At 34.1% G+C, this 21,572-nt stretch overlaps 1 protein-coding gene across 2 annotated transcripts in view; it reads right to left on the bottom strand.

Moving 5' to 3' along the window:
• Positions 1 to 425: 425 nt before the first annotated feature.
• Positions 426 to 21,572, bottom strand: part of tbx5a (T-box transcription factor 5a) — a 26,473-nt gene continuing 5,326 nt past the window's right edge. For both annotated transcript variants that reach the window (XM_061927080.1, XM_061927079.1), the window contains exons 5-8: positions 12,131 to 12,283; positions 7,058 to 7,149; positions 4,300 to 4,532; positions 426 to 1,021 (exon numbers count right to left, since the gene is read on the bottom strand). In XM_061927080.1, the coding sequence (XP_061783064.1) occupies positions 426 to 1,021; positions 4,300 to 4,532; positions 7,058 to 7,149; positions 12,131 to 12,283 (1,074 nt within the window). The remainder of the gene's footprint in view (positions 1,022 to 4,299; positions 4,533 to 7,057; positions 7,150 to 12,130; positions 12,284 to 21,572) is intronic.

The raw sequence follows: 21,572 nt of genomic DNA on the forward strand, positions 1-21,572 counted from the left end.
TGTTTTGTGTTTGCTGGAAGGGGTTTAATAAGGGCATATTTGTCAGAAAGTTACTGTATTAGCACAGAAAACACATTTTTTTGGCAAACGTTCACCTTTTTGGGTGCAGCGGTTCATGCGGAGAACACATACTGGAATACTCGATGGAGCCCTCATTTGCTTCTTAACCTTAACCAACTGTGGAAAGAAATTGAGAACCTGGACTCATGCACCACTTTGGGAGAGTCCCTCATGGCGTGAATATAAAAAGCAGTTTGTAAAAAGTCTTTTTTGGAGTCACTTGTAAGTGCAGAGAATGCCGCCATCTTACTAGTGTCACTGAGTCCGACACTGAACTATAAAAATATAAATAGAAACTAAAGATCCCGCAATTTTTGGCAAGTTGTCTTTACCTCCTTTCATAGGCGGACCCTTCAAAAGCTCCCCTAGCTGTTGTCGTTCCACTCTGGCATGATGCTGACGCTGTGTACCGTGTGGTACTGGTGAGGCGATAGCGTGCGCGGGATGCCATGCGCGTACAGATACTCGTTCCCTTGCAGGCCGGCTGTCGGCGACTGGATGCCAGCGCCGGGACTGCACTGGCGGCCCAAAGTCTGGTGCGTCATGGTGCTCTGGTACATGGCCGCGTGGTGACCGTCGCCCAGCTGGGCCGAGGCGTGACTCGCCACCCCGCCGAGTCTGGACACCAGAGAGCCCGACGTGAAGTGAGCCGAGAAGTGCTGGTAGGGCAGCCGCTCCATGGGCTGCATGGTGGCCACTGAGCAGCTCCCATAGGGCGATACGCCGGCCCAGGTGTTGCAGCTGATGTCCTCCAAGCTGGGGACTGGCTCGGAACCCTGCGAGGCGGCGGCGTACATGCAGGCCTGCCGTTGGCTGGACTCGTTGCGGTAGGGGCCGGCGGCCAGGCCCAGGCTCTGCGCGTAACCCAGCGGGCGGTAGTAGTGGTCGTCCTCGCTGGACGAGCTCTCCAGGTAGGCTTTCTTGTAGCCGTGCTCACCTGAGTGAGGGTCGTCTTCCACCGCTGCTAAATGAACAGTCAAAAATCAAGCACATGACATCAGCATAATTAACATGAACAGCCTTGCGTCTTATATGCTGCAAAAAGCAGTTTAAATTAGAGATGTCCGATAAAAATGCTTTAAAATGTAATATCGGAAATTATCGGTATCAGTTTCAAAATGATCGGTATCGGTTTCAAAAAGTAAAATTTATGATTTTTTAAAACGCTGCTGTGTACACGGCCGTAGGGAGAAGTACAGAGCGCCAATAAACCTTAAAGGCACTGATATGTACGGCTTATCACACACACAAGTGAATGCAATGCATCCTTGGTCAACAGCCATACAGGTCACACTGAGGGTGGCCGTATAAACAACTTTAACACTGTTACAAATATGCGCCACACTGTGAACCCACGCCAAACAAGAATGACAAACACATTTCTGGAGAACATCCGCACCGTAACACAACATAAACACAACAGAACAAATACCCAGAACTCCTTGCAGCACTAACTCTTCCGGGACACGGGACACTACATTATACACCCACCGCTACCACCAAACCCCCCCGCCCCCAATCTCCCGAATTCGGAGGTCTCAAGGTTGGCAAGTATGCATTTCTGTGGTAGGTCCTATGGTGCTTGGTCAAGAGTATTGTGAAAATAATGTTATTATAAATTCAGTTATGCGTTTAATATGCTGCAAAGTGAGCTTATATTTGCCTCACCTTGTATTTTGGGCAAATAGGTGACAACATTACTGGGGATGTCCGATAATGGCTTTATGCCGATATCCGATATTCCGATATTGTCCAACTCTTTAATTACCGATACCGATATCAACCGATACCGATATCAACCGATATATACAGTCGTGGAATTAACACATTATTATGCCTAATTTGGACAACCAGGTATGGTGAAGATAAGGTACTTTTAAAAAAAATTAAATAAAATAAAATAAGATATTGAATAAAAAAGAAAGTAAAACAATATAAAAACAGTTACATTGAAACTTGTAATTAATGAAAATTAGTAAAATTAACTGTTAAAGGTTAGTACTATTAGTGGACCAGCAGCACGCACAGTCATGTGTGCTTACGAACTGTATCCCTTGCAGACTGTATTGATATATATTGATATATAATGTAGGAACCAGAATATTAATAACAGAAAGAAACAACCCTTTTGTGTGAATGAGTGTAAATGGGGGAGGGAGGTTTTTTGGGTTGGTGCACTAATTGTAAGTGTATCTTGTGTTTTTTATGTTGATTTAATAAAAAAATAAAAAAAATAAAAAAAAATTAAAAAAACGATACCGATAATAAAAAAAACCGATACCGATTATTTCCGATGTTACATTTTAACGCATTTATCCGATAATATCGGCAGGCCTATATTATCGGACATCTCCAAAAACTACCATGCCAAAAATAAATATTTTGAGACTTTCACTTGGCAATTTACTTCCTTATTGAGAAGGTCAGTATAATTGAGTAGAAAATCCATAAAGCAATGTTCTGTAACTACTGTAGTCGAGAAGTCAAACACATTTCTGTGGTAGGTCCTATGGTGCTTGGTCAAGAGTATTGTGAAAATAATGTTATTATAAATTCAGTTTTGCATTTAATATGCTGCAAAGTTAGCTTATATTTGCCTCACCTTGTATTTTGGGCAAATAGGTGGTTTAAATGTAGAAAAAAATTACCATACCAAAAAAAATATATTTTGAGACTTTCACTTGGCAATTTACTTCCTTATTGAGAAGGTCAGTATAATTGAGTAGAAAATCCATAAAGCAATGTTCTGTAACTACTTTAGTAGAGAAGTCAAACACATTTCTGTGGTAGGTCCTATGGTGCTTGGTCAAGAGTATTGTGAAAATAATGTTATTATAAATTCAGTTTTGCATTTAATATGCTGCAAAGTTAGCTTATATTTGCCTCACCTTGTATTTTGGGCAAATAGGTGGTTTGAATGTAGAAAAAAATTACCATACCAAAAAAAAAAAAGTGAGACTTTCACTTGGCAATTTACTTCCTTATTGGGAAGGTCAGTATAATTGAGTAGAAAATCCATAAAGCAATGTTCTGTAACTACTGTAGTAGAGAAGTCCAACACATTTCTGTGGTAGGTCCTATGGTGCTTGGTCAAGAGTATTGTGAAAATAATGTTATTATAAATTCAGTTTTGCATTTAATATGCTGCAAAGTTAGCTTATATTTGCCTCACCTTGTATTTTGGGCAAATAGGTGGTTTACATGTAGACAAAATTACCATACCCCCAAAAAATATTTTGAGACTTTCACTTGGCAATTTACTTCCTTATTAGGAAAGTCAGTATAATTGAGGAGAAAATCCATAAAGCAATGTTCTGTAACTACTGTAGTCGAGAAGTCAAACACATTTCTGTGGTAGGTCCTATGGTGCTTGGTCAAGAGTATTGGGAAAATAATGTTATTATAAATTCAGTTTTGCATTTAATATGCTGCAAAGTTAGCTTATATTTGCCTCATCTTGTATTTTGGGCAAATAGGTGGTTTAAATGTAGAAAAAATGACCATACCAAAAAAAAAATATTTTGAGACTTTCACTTGGCAATTTTCTTCCTTATTGGGAAAGTCAGTATAATTGAGTAGAAAATCCATAAAGCAATGTTCTGTAACTACTGTAGTAGATAAGTGAAACACATTTCTGTGGTAGGTCCTATGGTGCTTGGTCAAGAGTATTGTGAAAATAATGTTATTATAAATTCAGTTTTGCATTTAATATGCTGCAAAGTTAGCTTATATTTGCCTCACCTTGTATTTTGGGAAAATAGGTGGTTTACCTACTCAGTGGCCAAGTGGTTAGAGTGTCCGCCCTGAGATCGGCCGAGTCATACCAAAGACTATAAAAATGGGACCCATTACCTCCCTGCTTGACACTCAGTATCAAGGGTTGGAATTGGGGGTTAAATCACCAAAAAATTATTCCCGGGCGCGGCCACTGCTGCTGCTCACTGCTCCCCTCACCTCCCAGGGGGTGATCAAGGGTGATGGGTCAAATGCAGAGAATCATTTTGCCACACCTAGTGTGTGTGACTTTAACTTAGTATAATTGAGTAGAAAATCCATCAAGCAATATTCTGTAATTATTGTGGTAGAGAACCAATACAAATGTCTATGGTACTTGTTCAAAGGTATTATGAAAATAATAAGCCCTGTCTAACCTCTAAACTAACCTACAATTACAGTAAACATAAATGTACCCACATAACCTGCAATGATTCCATAGCTACAGATACAAGGTAAACACACCTTTCCTCTTGATACAGTGGTACTCCTGGCCATGCTCGTGGGGCAGAGGATAGGAGCCTGACTGGGGCAGCATGTCCTGCGAGGTGCTCGTCACGCCGTTGTCACACTGCGAGTACTGGGAACTCAGGGAACTGGGTGTGGCCAGGCCCTGGACCTCGCCACTGAAGGGACTCTGGCTGGAGCCCACTCTTTGACGCACGGTACTGCGAGGTACGACTGGGTAGTCCTTGGTGCTACACAAACACATAAAGTAACAGATAAGACGCACACAGTTGTGAGGGGTTCCGGGTTCGATCCCCACTTCCGCCATCCTAGTCACTGCCGTAGTGTCCTTGGGCAAGACACTTTACCCACCTGCTCCCAGTGCCACCCACACTGGTTTAAATGTAACTTAGGTATTGGGTTTCACTATGTAAAAGCGCTTTGAGTCACTAGAGAATATAATTCACTTCACTTCACTGGGAGCATAACACTGAATTTTTACATATTATGATAAACAAAATGCGGTGTGATAAAAAAACAGTTTCTTATAATGAATGCAAAAAGTAAGGCACTGCCATCTGTGGATATTATATGTTGTTTTTTTTTACCTTTTTATATTAAGGGATTTTTCTAAACACAACACACTCTAACACTGTAAAGAGAATTATATTTTAATATATATATGTGTATATATATATATATATATATATATATATATATATATATATATATATATATATACTCTTCAGAGAGTGGTGAGGACGGCGGAAAAGATCATCAGGACTCCTCTTCCTCCTATCCAGGAGATCGCAAAAAGCCGCTGCCTGACCAGGGCTCAGAAAATCTGCAAAGACTCCTCCCACCCCCACCAAGGACTGTTTTCACTGCTGGACTCTAGAAAGAGGTTCCGCAGCCTCCGAAGCAGAACCTCCAGGTTCTGTAACAGCTTCTTCCCTCAGGCCGTAAGACTCTTGAACGCATCATAATTATCCCCTCAACTCCCCCCAAAATGGATTAACTCGCTGGAATAAAAAATACAATACATCATACATCCATAAACATGGATGCATATGAAAAAGTGCGATATATTTATCTGTACAGTAACCTATTTATTTATTTATATATGCACCTTATTGCTTTTTTATCCTGCACTACCATGAGCTAATGTAACGAAATTTCGTTCTTATCTGTACTGTAAAGTTCAAATTTGAATGACAATAAAAAGGAAGTCTAAGTCTAATATATATATATATATATATATATATATATATAATACATTTTATATATATATATATATATATATATATATATATATATATATATATATATATATATATATATATAATAATACATTTTATATATATATATATATATATATATATATATATATATATATATATATATATATATATATACATATATATATATATATAATAATACATTTTATATATATATATATATATATATATATATATATAATAATACATTTTATTTATAAGGCGCCTTTCTGGGCACTCAAGGACACCGTACAAAATCTAAACAATAAAATCAAATTGGATAAAAAACAACAACAACAAAGATAGATAAGAAAAGATGATTACAATGAATAAGCAGTCAGGAATAGGTGTGTTTTGAGTCTTGATTTGAAGAGGGATATTGAATCTAAGTTACGAAGGTCTGGTGGTAAAGAGTTCCAAAGATGTGGGGCAGAACGGCTGAACGCTCGGGCACCCATGGTGGACACTTTAAATAAAGGGACAGTGAGATGGATGGATGAAGAGGATCTTAGGGAACGTGAGGGCGTGGCGACATGGATCATATTTAGCATATACTTTAGTTTTTGTGCATTGTTTGAGCACCAGTTTGTTTTTAATGACTATGGTTTTGCCGAAACTGACAAAACACTTAAAAATTGTTGTATTCCACAGAATATGCTGTTGTAGTACTTCATAAGAATATCTGTGTTTTACATAGGATCGTTTTAGTTCCTTGTGCACAGCCTGTATCAGTCATCCAATCATTTTGTGACCCCGTTTCCAGCTCTGATGGAGTGGTCTGGACCTGGATCTTATACTCTTACAATCTAACAAAATGTTCTGCTGCACATTTTTGCTCCAGGGTTGTGTTAAAAAAAAGCAGAAAAGTACTAAAAAAACATTCTCTGAATCCACATGTTGTTTTCTGCAGATCACTTCGTCTGTGGTTGTGTATAAATGTTATGGGAGGAGGGTCGGACCACCCCTACGACTTTTCTCATATTGGCTGACTCACGGAGCAACGGAGGTAAGTCATAAGTCACAAAACCAGATTCTATCCTTAGAAATGGTGTTTTGCACTCACTCCATCTCTCATGCGGGCGGAATAGTACCGGTATAGACATCTCACACAAGCTTAATCACCGCAACCCAATGCTCACAACAGGCTTGTGTTGGAGGGAATGAGACATGATGTTGGTCATCACACTGCTGTATTGTGTTTCTTTGACATTTAAGAAAGATGCAGATTAATGGAAGTGATGGATCTGTGATAAAATGTGGAATCTGATGACATTAGGAACAGAAAATGTGTTAATGATGCTTTGTTTTGTTGGACACGGTCAGAGAGACATTCATTTACATTGCATAACCAATATAAACAGGAACAGTTTATTGCAGTGCAGTTGCTATACAACCACAATAATAAACACATTTTATAATCATATTTGACAAAAACTATCATGACAGTTTGTGGACAAGATTGTGCAGGTGTACCTAATACAATGTCCCGTGACACTCACCTTTGCATTCTGGACATGCGATGCAGTTCCATGTCATCACTTCCCCGGAAGCCTTTGGCAAAGGGGTTGTTCTCAATTTTAAGTTGGGTTATCTAAAAAAAAAAATCAAAAAAAAATCATAATAAATGTGACATCAGTAATATATTGCAATTTATGAACCAGTCCACATTAAATCACTTATTAATATTAATACCATTTAGTATGTTACAACAGGACTCATATGATGACTACTTTGCAGATATGTTTATTAAATCAATGTGTGTTTGTATGTCTGATATTTGATTTCTAGGTTCCTTCCTTTCACTTTTCCCTGTCCAGACTCTTAAGTTTTGTCTGCACGCTGCATGGCTCACACCTTCACCAACCCTTCTAAAATAAAAAATAAAAACTCCACTGTCACACTTTTGCCACTTAGATCATGTACAATGTAAAACATTTCATTGTAAATTCACCGCAAATTGCTGGCTAATAATTCCATTACTTTCACAGGAGCATTCACTGTAATTTATTGTGAAATAACAATTTCCGTTAATTGCTGTGAAATATAAGGGTATTGTATTTGTTATAGTCAATTTTTTTTAATATTACAGTAAATTACGATTACAGTATTTATTTTTTTTTACACAAAATAATAATAATAATAATAATAAAAATAATTTAGAGGAGTTTCTGACTGTAACTTATTTAACCACTCTGCCTGAAAAACAAAAAATTACAATAATGACCAAAAAAAAAGCCACAAAATCCGTACTGTTTGGGGTGGGGGGCGGTAGGGAAACGTTTCTAATAATTAAATTGCTGTGAAATATAAGGGCATTTTAATTTGTTTTAGTCAATTGTTTTATGAGTACAGTATTTTTACTGTGAAATACTGTTAATGCTGGGAAATCCTGTTTTTTTGTTTTTTTAATTATAGTGTACCCCTCCTAATGAGAGCTGCATGACACTGTTTATTTTACACTTAGTTTTGATTGTGCATTGTATTGATGCAAAAATATGATCGTGGGTTGCACAAAAAAAACAAAAATTATAATAATAATAATTTAGAGGAGTTTCTGACTCTGTAACTTATTTAACCGCTGAAAAACTAAAAATTACAATAATGATAAAAAAAAAATGCCACAAAATCCGTACTGTTTGGGTGGAACGTTTCTAATAATTAAATAGCTGTGAAATATGAGGGCATTTTAAATTGTTTCAGTCACTTGTTGTAATATTACAGTAAATTATGATTACAGTATTTTTACTGTAAAAAAATACTGTTAATGCTGGGAAATCCTGTTTTTATTTATTTATAGTGTACACCTCCTAATGAGAGCTGCATGACACTATTTATTTTATACTTAGTTTTGATTGTGCATTGTATTGATGCAAAAATATGATAGTGGGTTGCACAAAAAATAAATATATAAATAAATAAAAATAATTTAGAGCAGTTTCTGACTGTAACTTATTTAATCACTGCCTGAAAAACTAAAAATTACAATAATGACAAAAAAAAATGCCACAAAATATATTATCATAATATTACAGTAAATTATGATTACAGTATTTTTACTGTGAAAAAATACTATTAATGCTGGGAAATCCTGGTATTTTTTTTTAATAGTGTACCCCTCCTAATGCGAGCTGCATGACACTATTTATTTTATACTTAGTTTCGATTGTGCATTGTATTAATGCAAAAATATGATAGTGGGTTGCACAAAAAAAAATATATGTATATATAATTTAGAGGAGTTTCTGACTCTGTAATTTATTTAACCACTCTGCCTGAAAAACTAAAAATTACAATAATGACAAAAACAAAAGCCATAAAATCCGTACTGTTTGGGGAGGAACGTTTCTAATAATTAAATTGCTGTGAAATACAAGGGCATTTTAAATTGTTTTAGTCAATTGTTGTAATATTACAGTAAATTATGATTACAGTATTTTTACTGTGAAAAAATACTGTTAATGCTGGGAAATCCTGTTTTTTTTAAATAGTGTACATCTCCTAATGAGAGCGACATAAGGTTAAAGCTGATTGTGAATTGTATTGATGTAAAAATATGATAGTGGGTTGCACAAAAAAAATAAATAAATAAATAAATAAAAATAATTTAGAGAATTTTCTGACTGTAACTTTTTTAACCACTCTGCCTGAAAAACTAAAAAATACAATAATGACAAAAAAATGCCACAAAATATATTATCATAATATTACAGTAATTATGATTACAGTATTTTTACTGTGGAAAAAATACTGTTAATGCTGGGAAATCCTGGTATTTTTTTTAAAATAGTGTACCCCTCCTAATGAGAGCTGCATGACAGTCAGTTTACTATTTATTTTATACTTAGTCTTAATTGTGCATTGTATTAATGCAAAAATATGATAGTGGATTGCAAAAAAATAAAATAAAAAAAATACAAATTTAAAGCAGTTTCTGACATTTTGGTAATTTATTTAACCACTGCCTGAAAACCTGAAAATTGCAATAGCGACCAAAATAAATGCCACACAATCCGTACTGTTTGGGGGGAACGTTTCTGATAATTAATTTCATAAATTAAATAAATGAATAAATAAAATATAGATAAATAAATTGGCTAGGAATTTATAATATATGGTGTATATATTTGTTTTGTGTTTTGTTTCTTTGCACTAATCCTGACAAACAAACTCAATTTAATTCCCTAAAGTAAACGGTACAATAATCAGCGTGAATTAATGCACTTCGTTGAACTTTAAAAATGCATGAAATAATTTGGCATAGCAGCACAGATTGTTTTTGTTTTTTACAAGCGATATCTGCAATAATATTCCAGATGCTGCACAAACGTTCCTTGTTTGGTAATAACGAACACAACTTCGCCCCCTTTTTAAGAGAGGCTGGAAAAAGGGGGAGTTTTTTTAATTAGTGAGGGCCTTCATTAGCCGGCCTGCAGGTGATGGATGCACATGGCGGCCTGCACAACATGACTTATTGCTCTTAGTGCTGTGGCAGATGTTGTGGGCCTGTTTGATTACAACACAAATAATAATTAGCCCACTGCCCCCTCCCCAGCACCATGTTGGAAAAATAATGAAAGGTTTCTTAAGAGAGCTGCTTCCTGGCCCCGAATAAGTAAAACGGCTGCTGATTGGCTGCAGGAATATTATGAGCGCCATAGTAAAACACACATGCATGTACTGTACGCCCACGTCTTTAAATGAGCTTAAAAAACAGACACTTTTTACACACACACACACACACACACACACACACACACACACACACACACACACACACACACACACACACACACACACACGTGTGCGTGCGTGTGTGCGTGTGTGTGTGTGTGTGCGTGTGTCAATATGATCAATGCATGCAATCCTGCAAGGAAGTCATACAGTAACTGAAACATTATCAATAGATAATGTAAATATACATGATAACATATTTATTGCATGCAAAATAGCAATAAAAAATTAACTGACACATATTTAAATACAATTTTATAATATCTCATTCACAGGTCAGCTCGCATTTTCAAACATTTGATGCATTTTCTGAATTAAAAAGAAAAACATTATGCGTGTGTGTGTGCGTGCGTGCGTGTGAGTGTGTGTGTGTGTGTGTGTGTGTGTGTGTGTGTGTGTGTGTGTGTGTGTGTGTGTGTGTGTGTGTGTGTGTGTATAAAGGACAATCGGTAGAAAAATGAATGGATGTATATATATATATATATATATATATATATATATATATATATGTGTGTGTGTGTGTGTGTGTGTGTGTGTGTGTGTGTGTGTGTGTGTGTGTGTGTGTGTGTGTATATATGTGTATATAAATATATATGTATATATATGTATGTATATATATATATGTGTATATATGTATGTATATATATATATATATATATATATATATATATGTGTGTGTGTGTGTATATATATATGTATGTAGATATATATATGTGTATATATGTATGTATATATATGTATGTATATATATATATATATATATATATATATATATATATATATATATATATATATATATATATATATGTATACATATGTGTGTGTAACTATAACAATTATAATAATTATTAGTTATTACCTACAAACATATATATATATATATATATATATATATATATATATATATATATATATATATATGTATATATATGTTTATATATATATATATATATATATATATATATATATATATATATATGTATGTATATATATATTTATATACACATATATATGTATATATATATATATGTATATATATGTATATATATATATTTATATACACACACATATATATATATATATATATATATATATATATATATATATATATATATATATATATATATATATATATGTTTGTAGGTAATAACTAATCATTATAATTATTGCATTTCTTCCTAAAGTACTAACAGATGAACTAATTGAAATGCCTTTATGAACTGTAATAACTCACTATTTGGACCATGCAGTATTTTCGAGCGATTAATAAATTACTAAATTATTATTACTTATTAACAAATATACAACATTGCCAAGCTGGTTTTCTCTCAACGGTTTGTGACTTTATCACTACATTTAAAACGAATATATTTAGTTTAATAATAATAAAAAAATTGCATCATTGCAGATTTCTTTCGGTGAAGTGCAAAATAATATAAGTATTATAGTATATAATATAGTATAATTTATAATATATTATAATAGTATGTAGTATAGTATAGTATAATATAGAGTATATAAATATTTGCAATTGTATGTTGAGTTTATAATAATTTTACAAGTCAAATGGATTTTTTTTTTAATGATTTCTAAGTAAATAATGTAATACTAATCATTAGAAGTATATATTCAAAATTAGCTTTTTGTACAAAATATACAAAATAATTGTAAAAATACCACGCATTTATTATTGTTTTTGCAGGTCAAAGCCGTTTCCCCGCTATATACCTCATCCTGAAAATAATTTTAAATGGCGTTAAAATACACTTTTTCGTCTGCGCTCAAATAATGACAAAACGTGGCCTCAAGTGGGTGGTTTTATCCACGCGTGGTTGTCTCACCTTGTGGTTCTGGTAGGACGTGACGGCGATGAAGGCCGTCTCCGGGAAGACGTGCGTGCAGAAGGCCGTGTTCTTGGAGCCGAAGCCGTTGTTCTCGTCCGCCTTCACGATGTGGATCCTGGGCTGGTACTTGTGCATGGAGTTCAGGATGATCTGCGGGCGCATACGTCACGTTCCATCACCACGCATATGAGACGTTCAAAGACGTGGGAAATTTAATTTTCCATAGCCACTGAAATGGCTTTTAAATGGCAAAAGACAGACGGTTTATCATCTTTATCATCACATAGTCACTAATCTTGTATATAATGTCATAGACATTTACATTTATCAAATATCAACTCTAATTTAGTTGGTCATTTCAATCCTAAAACAAAAAACTTTTTTTCACATGACCCAAAAATAATCAATAACAATTCCTGATCCAGAACCGGATTCAAAAAGTAATACACGCATGCGCACACGCACAATTTGAATTGTCCATCATTAGTCAATTTTTGACTGCAAAAATAAACAAACTCTCTGACTGTGTCAATCAAACTGAGCTTCGGGGACCCTAGAAAAAAAAAATATTCTAACCCCCTGCGTTGCAAAAACTTTTTTTTTTCTTAACTTAACTTTAAGTTATCTTCTTCTCACTCCCTTTCAGGCAAAACTACTATAATAATAATACTATACATTACCTTTTGCACTATATTAATTTATATTATTATGTGTTGTCAACTTTGTACTTTTTTTTCTTTCTTTTTTTTATGTCATTGCCTGAAATAAATAAATGAAAATTAACAAAAAACTAAATTCTTTTTTTTTTTTTTAATCAAACTACAATTTAATTCGATTCACGTTTTGTACTAAAACGAATTAATGGTTCAATAATTGTTTTTAGTGAAACATTTTACATTTTACCATAATTTCATGAATACAATTATATTAATTTGATGCATGTTTTTGTACTAAAAAACATTTAGAAACGAAAAAAAATTAAATAAAATTGTTTTAAAATATTTATAATTATGTATAACTGTCACTCAATCAATCAATGTTTATTTATCCAGCCCTAAATCCCAAGTGTCTCAAAGGGCTGCACAAGCCACGACGACATCCTCGGTTCAGATCAACTCAACCCAATGGGACAATGAGAAACCTTGGAGAGGACCGCAGATGTGATAACCAACATCATTTTGCATATCTTTCCTGACACATTTCTGACCCAGGATTTAAACCCAGTATACCATTGTTTACGAGCCCAGCACTAACTTAACTAAATATGCCATCATATTCTTATCAGTGACGTAGCAGAAATGAGCTAGGAATACATCTGTGGTAAAATCTCATTTGAAGCATTCTGTCATTCATTCATTAATTGACATTTTGCATGTGCTTATTCTAAATGGGGCCCCTTGGGGATTGCAGTGCCCTATATACGCTATGGTGGAGCGGCCCTCCATCCATCCATCCATTTTGTACCGCTTGTCCCTTTCGGGGTCGCGGCCCTGCAGCATTATTAACTTTTTAAAAAGGCACATTTTATAGGCTATGTATGACAGGTGGCCAAATAAACCAAAGACCATTTGTCGCCCACAGCTTACATGTTTTGTAGTTGTATTCTAAACATAAAACTGCATCAGTACATCATGACTTAGCTTTTTGTCCCCCGATGCCAACCTGAGCTGTGGTGCATGTGTACCTAATGAAGTGTCCAGTGACTGTCAATGCTGGTGATTCTGTGAGTTCCGGATGCCTTTTTGCATGCTGTCATGCACATATAGTGTGTGTTTGGAGACGTCGCATTGGTCTAGGCCTTTGCTATGTGTGTTTATATTCGAGTGGCAGTCTGCAAATGAGGGGTCTATACAAAGCCCGCTAATCCCACAGGACTCCAGCGGGGAGGTTTGGAATCTCTGATGTGGTTGAGACTTGAAAGCGAAAAAAGGGGCAAGCATCTTTGAGAGGAAAAAGTGATCCCTCACTATCATTAACTGTCACCGAGGCATCAGAAGCAGAGGTTTGTGTTGGCCTGAACCCCTATAGTGGGTGGTCCCGTGGAAACACCCCACTTCCGTGCACACTGACTGTACTGGACATAAGGAAGCCACAGTTGGCAGGCCGTGTTATTTTTCAAGGGGTGAAATGTGCATTTAGCAGTGACTTTTAAATCCATGCAGTCCGCTGGTGGATGGTGGACTTGTTGCGGTGTGTTCTGTCCCAAACCTCACATTAGCAGAATGGAAGAGGGGCTTTAAAAGCAAGTCTATTATATCATTACATTTTTAAAGCAACAGTATGTCAAAATGGTATTGTCTAAAACTTAATTCAGTTATATGCTAACTTGTATTGATGAGCTTTCGCATCTCTTTTTTTTATAATATTAGAACTGTTTTATATTTACATCTCTTATATTGGTGGACCTGGCTGGACACCTAGCGCTACGGCATTGTCACTAATGTTACTTTTTCTTCAATTGTGTGCAGTGAGACGTTTAAAAAAATATCTGTCCTGGCAGTTTTTAATTTACATAGTTTTTTATGACAATTAGATTCATGATTTTTGTTGTTTTTTCACAATTATAGTTGTTCATTATATTGTTGTATTATCATAATATTATATTTTGTCAGATTTTTTTTTTTTAGAAAATAATTTTCTGTTTTTGTTTGCATGTAATCTGACTTTCCTATAGCAATAAATATTTGTATAACATCGGAAATATTTTATATTATTGTTAGATTATATTATGTTTATTAGTTTTGTATATACTCATATAGCTATTTATGGACTTTAAAAGCAAGTCTATTATATCATTACATTTTTAAAGCAACAGTATGTAAACATTTTATTTTCTAAAACTTAATTAAGTTATATGCTAACTTGTATTGATGAGCTATTTCATCTCTTTTTTTTAAATAATATTAGAATGGTGTTATATTTACATCTCTTATATTGGTGGACCTGGCTGGACACCGAGCGCTACAGCATTGTCACTAATGTTACTTTTTGTTCAATTGTTTGCAGTGAGACATTTTTAAAAATATCTGACCTGGCTGTTTTTGATTTATATAGTTTTTTATATAACAATTAGATTTTTGATTTTTGTTTTTGTTGTTTTTTCATAATTATAGTTGTTCATTATATTATCATAATATTATAATTTGTTTGATTTTTTTTTTAGAAAATAATTTTATGTTTTTGTTTGCATGCAATCTGACTTTCCTATAGTATTACATATTTTTATAACATCGGAAATGTTTTATATTATTGTTAGATTATTTTATGTATATTAGTTTTGTATATACTCATATAGTTATTTATGGACTTTAAAAGCAAGTCTATTATATCATTACATTTTAAAGCAACAGTATGTCAAAATGGTATCGTCTAAAACTTAATTCAGTTGTATGCTAACTTGTATTTATGAGCTATTTCATCTCTTTTTTTTTTGTAATATTAGAATATTTTTATATTTACATCTCTTATATTGGTGGACCTGGCTGGACACCTAGCGCTACGGCATTGTCACTAATGTTACTTTTTGTTCAATTGTGTGCAGTGAGACATTTTAAAAAATATCTGACCTGGCAGTTTTTAATTTATATCGTTTTTTATGACAATTAGATTGATGATTTTTTTGTTTGTTGTTGTTTTTTTCATAATTATAGTTGTTTATTATATTATCATAATATTAAATTTTGTTTGATTTTTTTTTTTAGAAATTAATTTTCTGTTATAGTTTGCATGCAATCTGACTTTCCTACAGTATTAAATATTTTTATAACATCGGCAATATTTTATATTATTGTTAGATTATATTATGTATATTAGTTTTGTATATACTCATATAGCTATTTATGGACTATACTTTAATTTGCATATTCATATCCTATCTTGTGTACATCTAAATATTAGTCTATTTCCATTACATGTAGTTTATGTATTTCTAAACTCTCAAAATATTTATTATGTACATGCATATACAAATACAATGCATTCAAAGTAATCCCCTTTTAGATTTAACGTTAAACCACATTTGGTTACACCGTGCTTTTCTTGCATGTGTAATGCAAAATAATTTAATCCTAATCCTATTGTGTTAAAATTTTAAATGTTTATTTTTTATTTTTCTTAAATATGTATCTTACTACTTTGAATATATCATATTTTTACACAGTTGTTTTATTTACAATACTTTACTATCGGGTCACTTTTAATCGTTGCCTCCTTTTACAGGAAATGACTTTCTTCCGACTTCCGACATCCATTTTCTACCGCTTGTCCCTTTCGGGGTCCCGAGGGGTGCTGGAGCCTATTTCAGCTGCACATGGGCGGAAGGTACAATTAAAAAATATTAATAAAGCACTCTTTTATCCGCCTGTGGCCACCATGCATGGTTCAGTCCGCCCAAAGGGGGGCTTGTGGAGGCTTACGGGGGCTTGTGGTGTCTGGGCAGTGCAGATGCTAGTCAGGACTGCTTGTGTGTCAGTGAAAGGCAGGTACAAAAACAAGCCCTTGAGATAACAGATAGGTCCCGAATACCAGCAGGAGTGAAAGGTGGAGGGGGAGGGGAATTAGAAAAAGAGTTGTTTTTATATTCAACTAAAATAAATAGCAATAAAAAAGATCACTATGTTTCCTCATAAGACGTCATGTGGTTAATTTTAACAATCAAAGAAAGCTCCAGAAGAAAAATTTGAGCATGAGAGAGGACGCCATCCAGGCCTCTGGTAGTCGTCACTTAGCACGAGAGAGAGAGAGAAAGAGGCCGAGAGAGGCGACATGCATGTGGGAATCACTTTGGAGTTACATAAGGAAAGTTTTAGACCAGGTTTTGGCAGAAAGGAGACAGATCGTGAAGGTTCAGATGAGTTCAAAAGCAACATGTGGTCCAATTTAGTTTCACCAGAGCAAAACAGACTATATACTTTGTTTTTCCCCGATAGGAGAAGATTTTTGTTGACGTTATACCTCCACTTGTAAAGTTTTTTTGTCTATTTGTGTGTGCGTTTGGGGGCGTGTTTTCACAGTACAAATCAAAGAGAAAGGAGATTCGGATTCAAATTTGGTGTGAAACTATATATGCTCCTCATGGTTTGGATCAGGATCTGTATTCATACCAGAAAAATTGAAAGCAGATTTGCATTTGATTGATTTATCAACTTTTGACTCAAATGATTTTCATATACAGTACTGTCACTCAGTTTTGATCATAATCTGGATTCATATCAAAAGTGTTTATAACCGATTTGGACTCAATTTGACCTACAGTACATTACTTACAGTACTGTCACTCAGTTTTGAATTTAGTTTTCATCATAGTCTGGATTCATATCAAACGTGTTTATAGCAGATTCAGATTCAATGTGGTGTAAAACGATGCATGTTTATCAGGATCTGCATCAATATTTGGAAGCAGATTTGGATTACATTTGGTGAGATATATATCAACTTTTGACTCACATATTGTCACTCAATTTTTAGATTCAGTTTTTGTCATAATCTGGATTTATATCAACAGCGTTTATAACACATTTGGATTCAATTTGGTGTGACACTGATTTATCGATTTTTACTCATTTGTTTATATTTAATGTCACTCAATTTTTGGATTTAGTTTAGGTCATAATCTGGATTTATATCAACAGCGTTTAGAACACATTTGGATTCAATTTGGTGTGACACTGATTTATCAATTTTTTACTCATTTATTTACATTTAATGTCAGTCAATTTTTGGACTGAATTTTGATCATATATGATCTGGTTTCATATCAAACGTGATTAGAACAGATTTGTATTCAATTTGACTCACATTATTTACATATACTGTAACTCAATTTGGATTAAGTGTTGGTCATGATTGGAATTCATATCATAAGTGTTAGATCAGATTTGGATTCAATTTGGTGTGATACTGATTTATTAACTTTTGACCCATTTATTTACATGTACTGTCACTCAATTTTTGGATTTAGTTTTGGTCATAATCTGGATTTATATCAACAGCGTTTAGAACACATTTGGATTCAATTTAATGTGACACTGATTTATCGATTTTTACTCATTTGTTTATATTTAATGTCACTAAATTTTTGGATTTAGTTTAGGTCATAATCTGGATTTATATCAACAGCTTTTAGAATACATTTGGATTCAATTTGGTGTGACACTGATTTATAAATTTTTGACTCATTTGTTTATATTTAACATCACTCAATTTTTGGACTGAATTTTGATCATATATGATCTGGTTTCATATCAAACGTGTTTAGAACAGATTTGTATTCAATTTGACCCACATTATTTGCATATGCCGTAACTCAATTTGGATTAAGTGTTGGTCATGATTGGAATTCATATCATAAGTGTTGGATCAGATTTGGATTCAATTTGGTGTGATACTGATTTATCAACTTTTGACCCATTTATTTACATGTACTGTCACTCAATTTTTAGATTTAGTTTTGGTCATAATCTGGATTTATATCAACAGCGTTTAGAACACATTTGGATTCAATTTGGTGTGACACTGACTTATCAATTTTTGACTCATTTATTTACATTTAATGTCACTCGATTTTTGGACTGAATTTTGATCATATATGATCTGGTTTCATATCAAACGTGATTAGAACAGATTTGTATTCAATTTGACCCACATTATTTACATATACTGTAACTCAATTTGGATTAAGTGTTGTTCATGATTTGAATTCATATCATAAGTGTTAGATCAGATTTGGATTCAATTTGGTGTGATACTGATTCATCAACTTTTGACCCATTTATTTACATGTACTGTCACTCAATTTTTGGTTTGAGTTGTGATCATAATCTGGAGCCATATCAAATGTGTTTAGAACAGATTTGGATTCAATTTAAACTACATTTACATACACTAACTCACTTCGGATTGTGTGTTGCTTATATTTTCGAATTCATATCATAAGTGTTAAGAACAGATTTGGATTACATTTGGTGTGATACTGATTTATCAACTTCCAACTCATTTACTGTTAGCCATTTTTTTGCACTGAGTCTTAATCATGATCTGGATTAATATACAATTTGTTTAGAACAGATTTGAAATCAATTTGGTGTGAAACACATTATTTCAATACTAACTCAATATGTTTGATCTTTATAATTGTTTATCATCTAGATTTATATCAATAGTGTTAAAAGCAGATTTGGATTACATTTGGTGTGAAACTGATTTATCAACTTTGGAGTTACATTATTTCCATATACTAATTTATGTGTGATCATAAATTAATATCAAAACGTTAAAAGCAGTTTTGGATTAATTTGGTGTCAAATGGACTTTCCATATAATGTAACTAAGTATGTTTGATCATTGTGGTTTTGATTATGATCTGGGTGTAAGCGTGGCTTTGGATTCAATTAGGCGTGAAATTAACTCACATTTTATACTGAAACTGTACGTTAGTCATAGTCTTTTATTATTAGGTTCATATCAATTATCTAGATATAATGTCAACGATCTTGATTAATGCCAATGATCTAGATGTCAAAAAGTTGAGAGTAAATTTGGATTTAATTTGGTGTGAAATTAAGTGATCCACTTTTAATACACATTATATATACATATACTGAATCTGTACAATTTTCCTAGTCTTTTATCATAATCTGGATTTATATCAATCATCAAGATATAATGTCAGCGATCTCGATTTATGTCAATGATCTAGATGTCAAAAAGTTGAGCGTAAATTTGGATTCAATTTGGTGTGAGACTGATTCGAGTAGTATTCCTATATGATGGTAATCAGTGTATTTAATCATCATGGGTTTTAATCATATTATCTAGATTTGTTTTAAAGAGTGTCAAGCCTTTGTGGATTAAATTAGGTGTGAAACTGACAAATTTAACAACTTTGGAATCATATTATTTCTGTAAACCGTAATTTTATCTGTTTGCCCATATAGTCTGCGCTCATGATTTATATAAATGTCAAATTCTGAGAGCTGATTTAGATTAATTTCAGTGTGAAACTTACTCATCAACTTTTAATTTACCTGATTATTTCCATTTGATCAGCATGGGTTCGATCATGATCTAGATTTATTTAAAAGAGTTAAAAGCGGATTTGGATTCAGTTTGTTGTGAAATGAACTAATACACTTTGAATCCACATTATTTACATATGCTGAAACTGTACGTTTGTTTATCATAATCTTTTACCATGAGCTGGCTTCATATGTCAATGATCTGGATTCATGTAAAAAAGTTGAAAGTAAATTTGGATTCAATTTGGTGTGAAACTGACAAATTGATTGATTGATTGAGACTTTTATTAGTAGATTGCACAGTGAAGTACATATTCCATACAATTGACCACTAAATGATAACACCCGAATAAGTTTTTCAACTTGTTTAAGTCGGGGTCCACGTTGATCAATTCATGGTAAACGAATTGATCAACTTTGGAATTATATTATTTTCATATACTTTAAAGGCCTACTGAAACCCACTACTACCGACCACGCAGTCTGATAGTTTATATATCAATGATGAAATCTTAACATTGCAACACATGCCAATACGGCCGGGTTAGCTTACTAAAGTGCAATTTTAAATTTCGCGCGAAATATCCTGCTGAAAACGTCTCGGTATGATGACGCCTGCTCGTGACGTCACGGATTGTAGAGGACATTCTGGGACAGCATGGTGGCCAGCTATTAAGTCGTCTGTTTTCATCGCAAAATTCCACAGTATTCTGGACATCTGTGTTGGTGAATCTTTGGCAATTTGTTCAATGAACAATGGAGACAGCAAAGAAGAAAGCTGTAGGTGGGAAGCGGTGTATTGTGGCCGACTGCAGCAACAACACAAACACAGCCAGTGTTTCTTTGTTTACATTCCCGAAAGATGACAGTCAAGCTTTACCATTGGCCTGTGGAGAACTGGGACAACAGAGACTCTTACCAGGAGGACTTTGAGTTGGATACGCAGACGCGGTACCGTGAGTACGCATGCAGCTGCGGCTTCCAAACATTTGATCGCTTGCCCGTACGTGCGTGCCGCTATGTGCATGTCACGTACGTAACTTTGGGGACTTTGGGGAAATATATGTGCTGTATGAACTTTGGGGAGGTGAACGGTACTTTGGGCTGTGGGATTGAGTGTGTTGTGCAGGTGTTTGAGTTGTATTGGCGGGTTATATGGACGGGACGGGGAAGGTGTTTGTTATGCGGGATTAATTTGTGGCATATTAAATATAAGCCTGGTTGTGTTGTGGCTAATAGAGTATATATATATGTCTTGTGTTTATTTACTGTTTTAGTCATTCCCAGCTGAATATCAGGTCCCACCCGCCTCTCACAGCATCTTCCCTATCTGAATCGCTCCCACTGCCCTCTAGTCCTTCACTCTCACTTTCCTCATCCACAAATCTTTCATCCTCGCTCAAATTAATGGGGAAATCGTCGCT

This window comes from Nerophis lumbriciformis, linkage group LG32 (genome assembly GCF_033978685.3).
Source record: "Nerophis lumbriciformis linkage group LG32, RoL_Nlum_v2.1, whole genome shotgun sequence".
NCBI classification, from domain to species: domain Eukaryota; kingdom Metazoa; phylum Chordata; class Actinopteri; order Syngnathiformes; family Syngnathidae; genus Nerophis; species Nerophis lumbriciformis.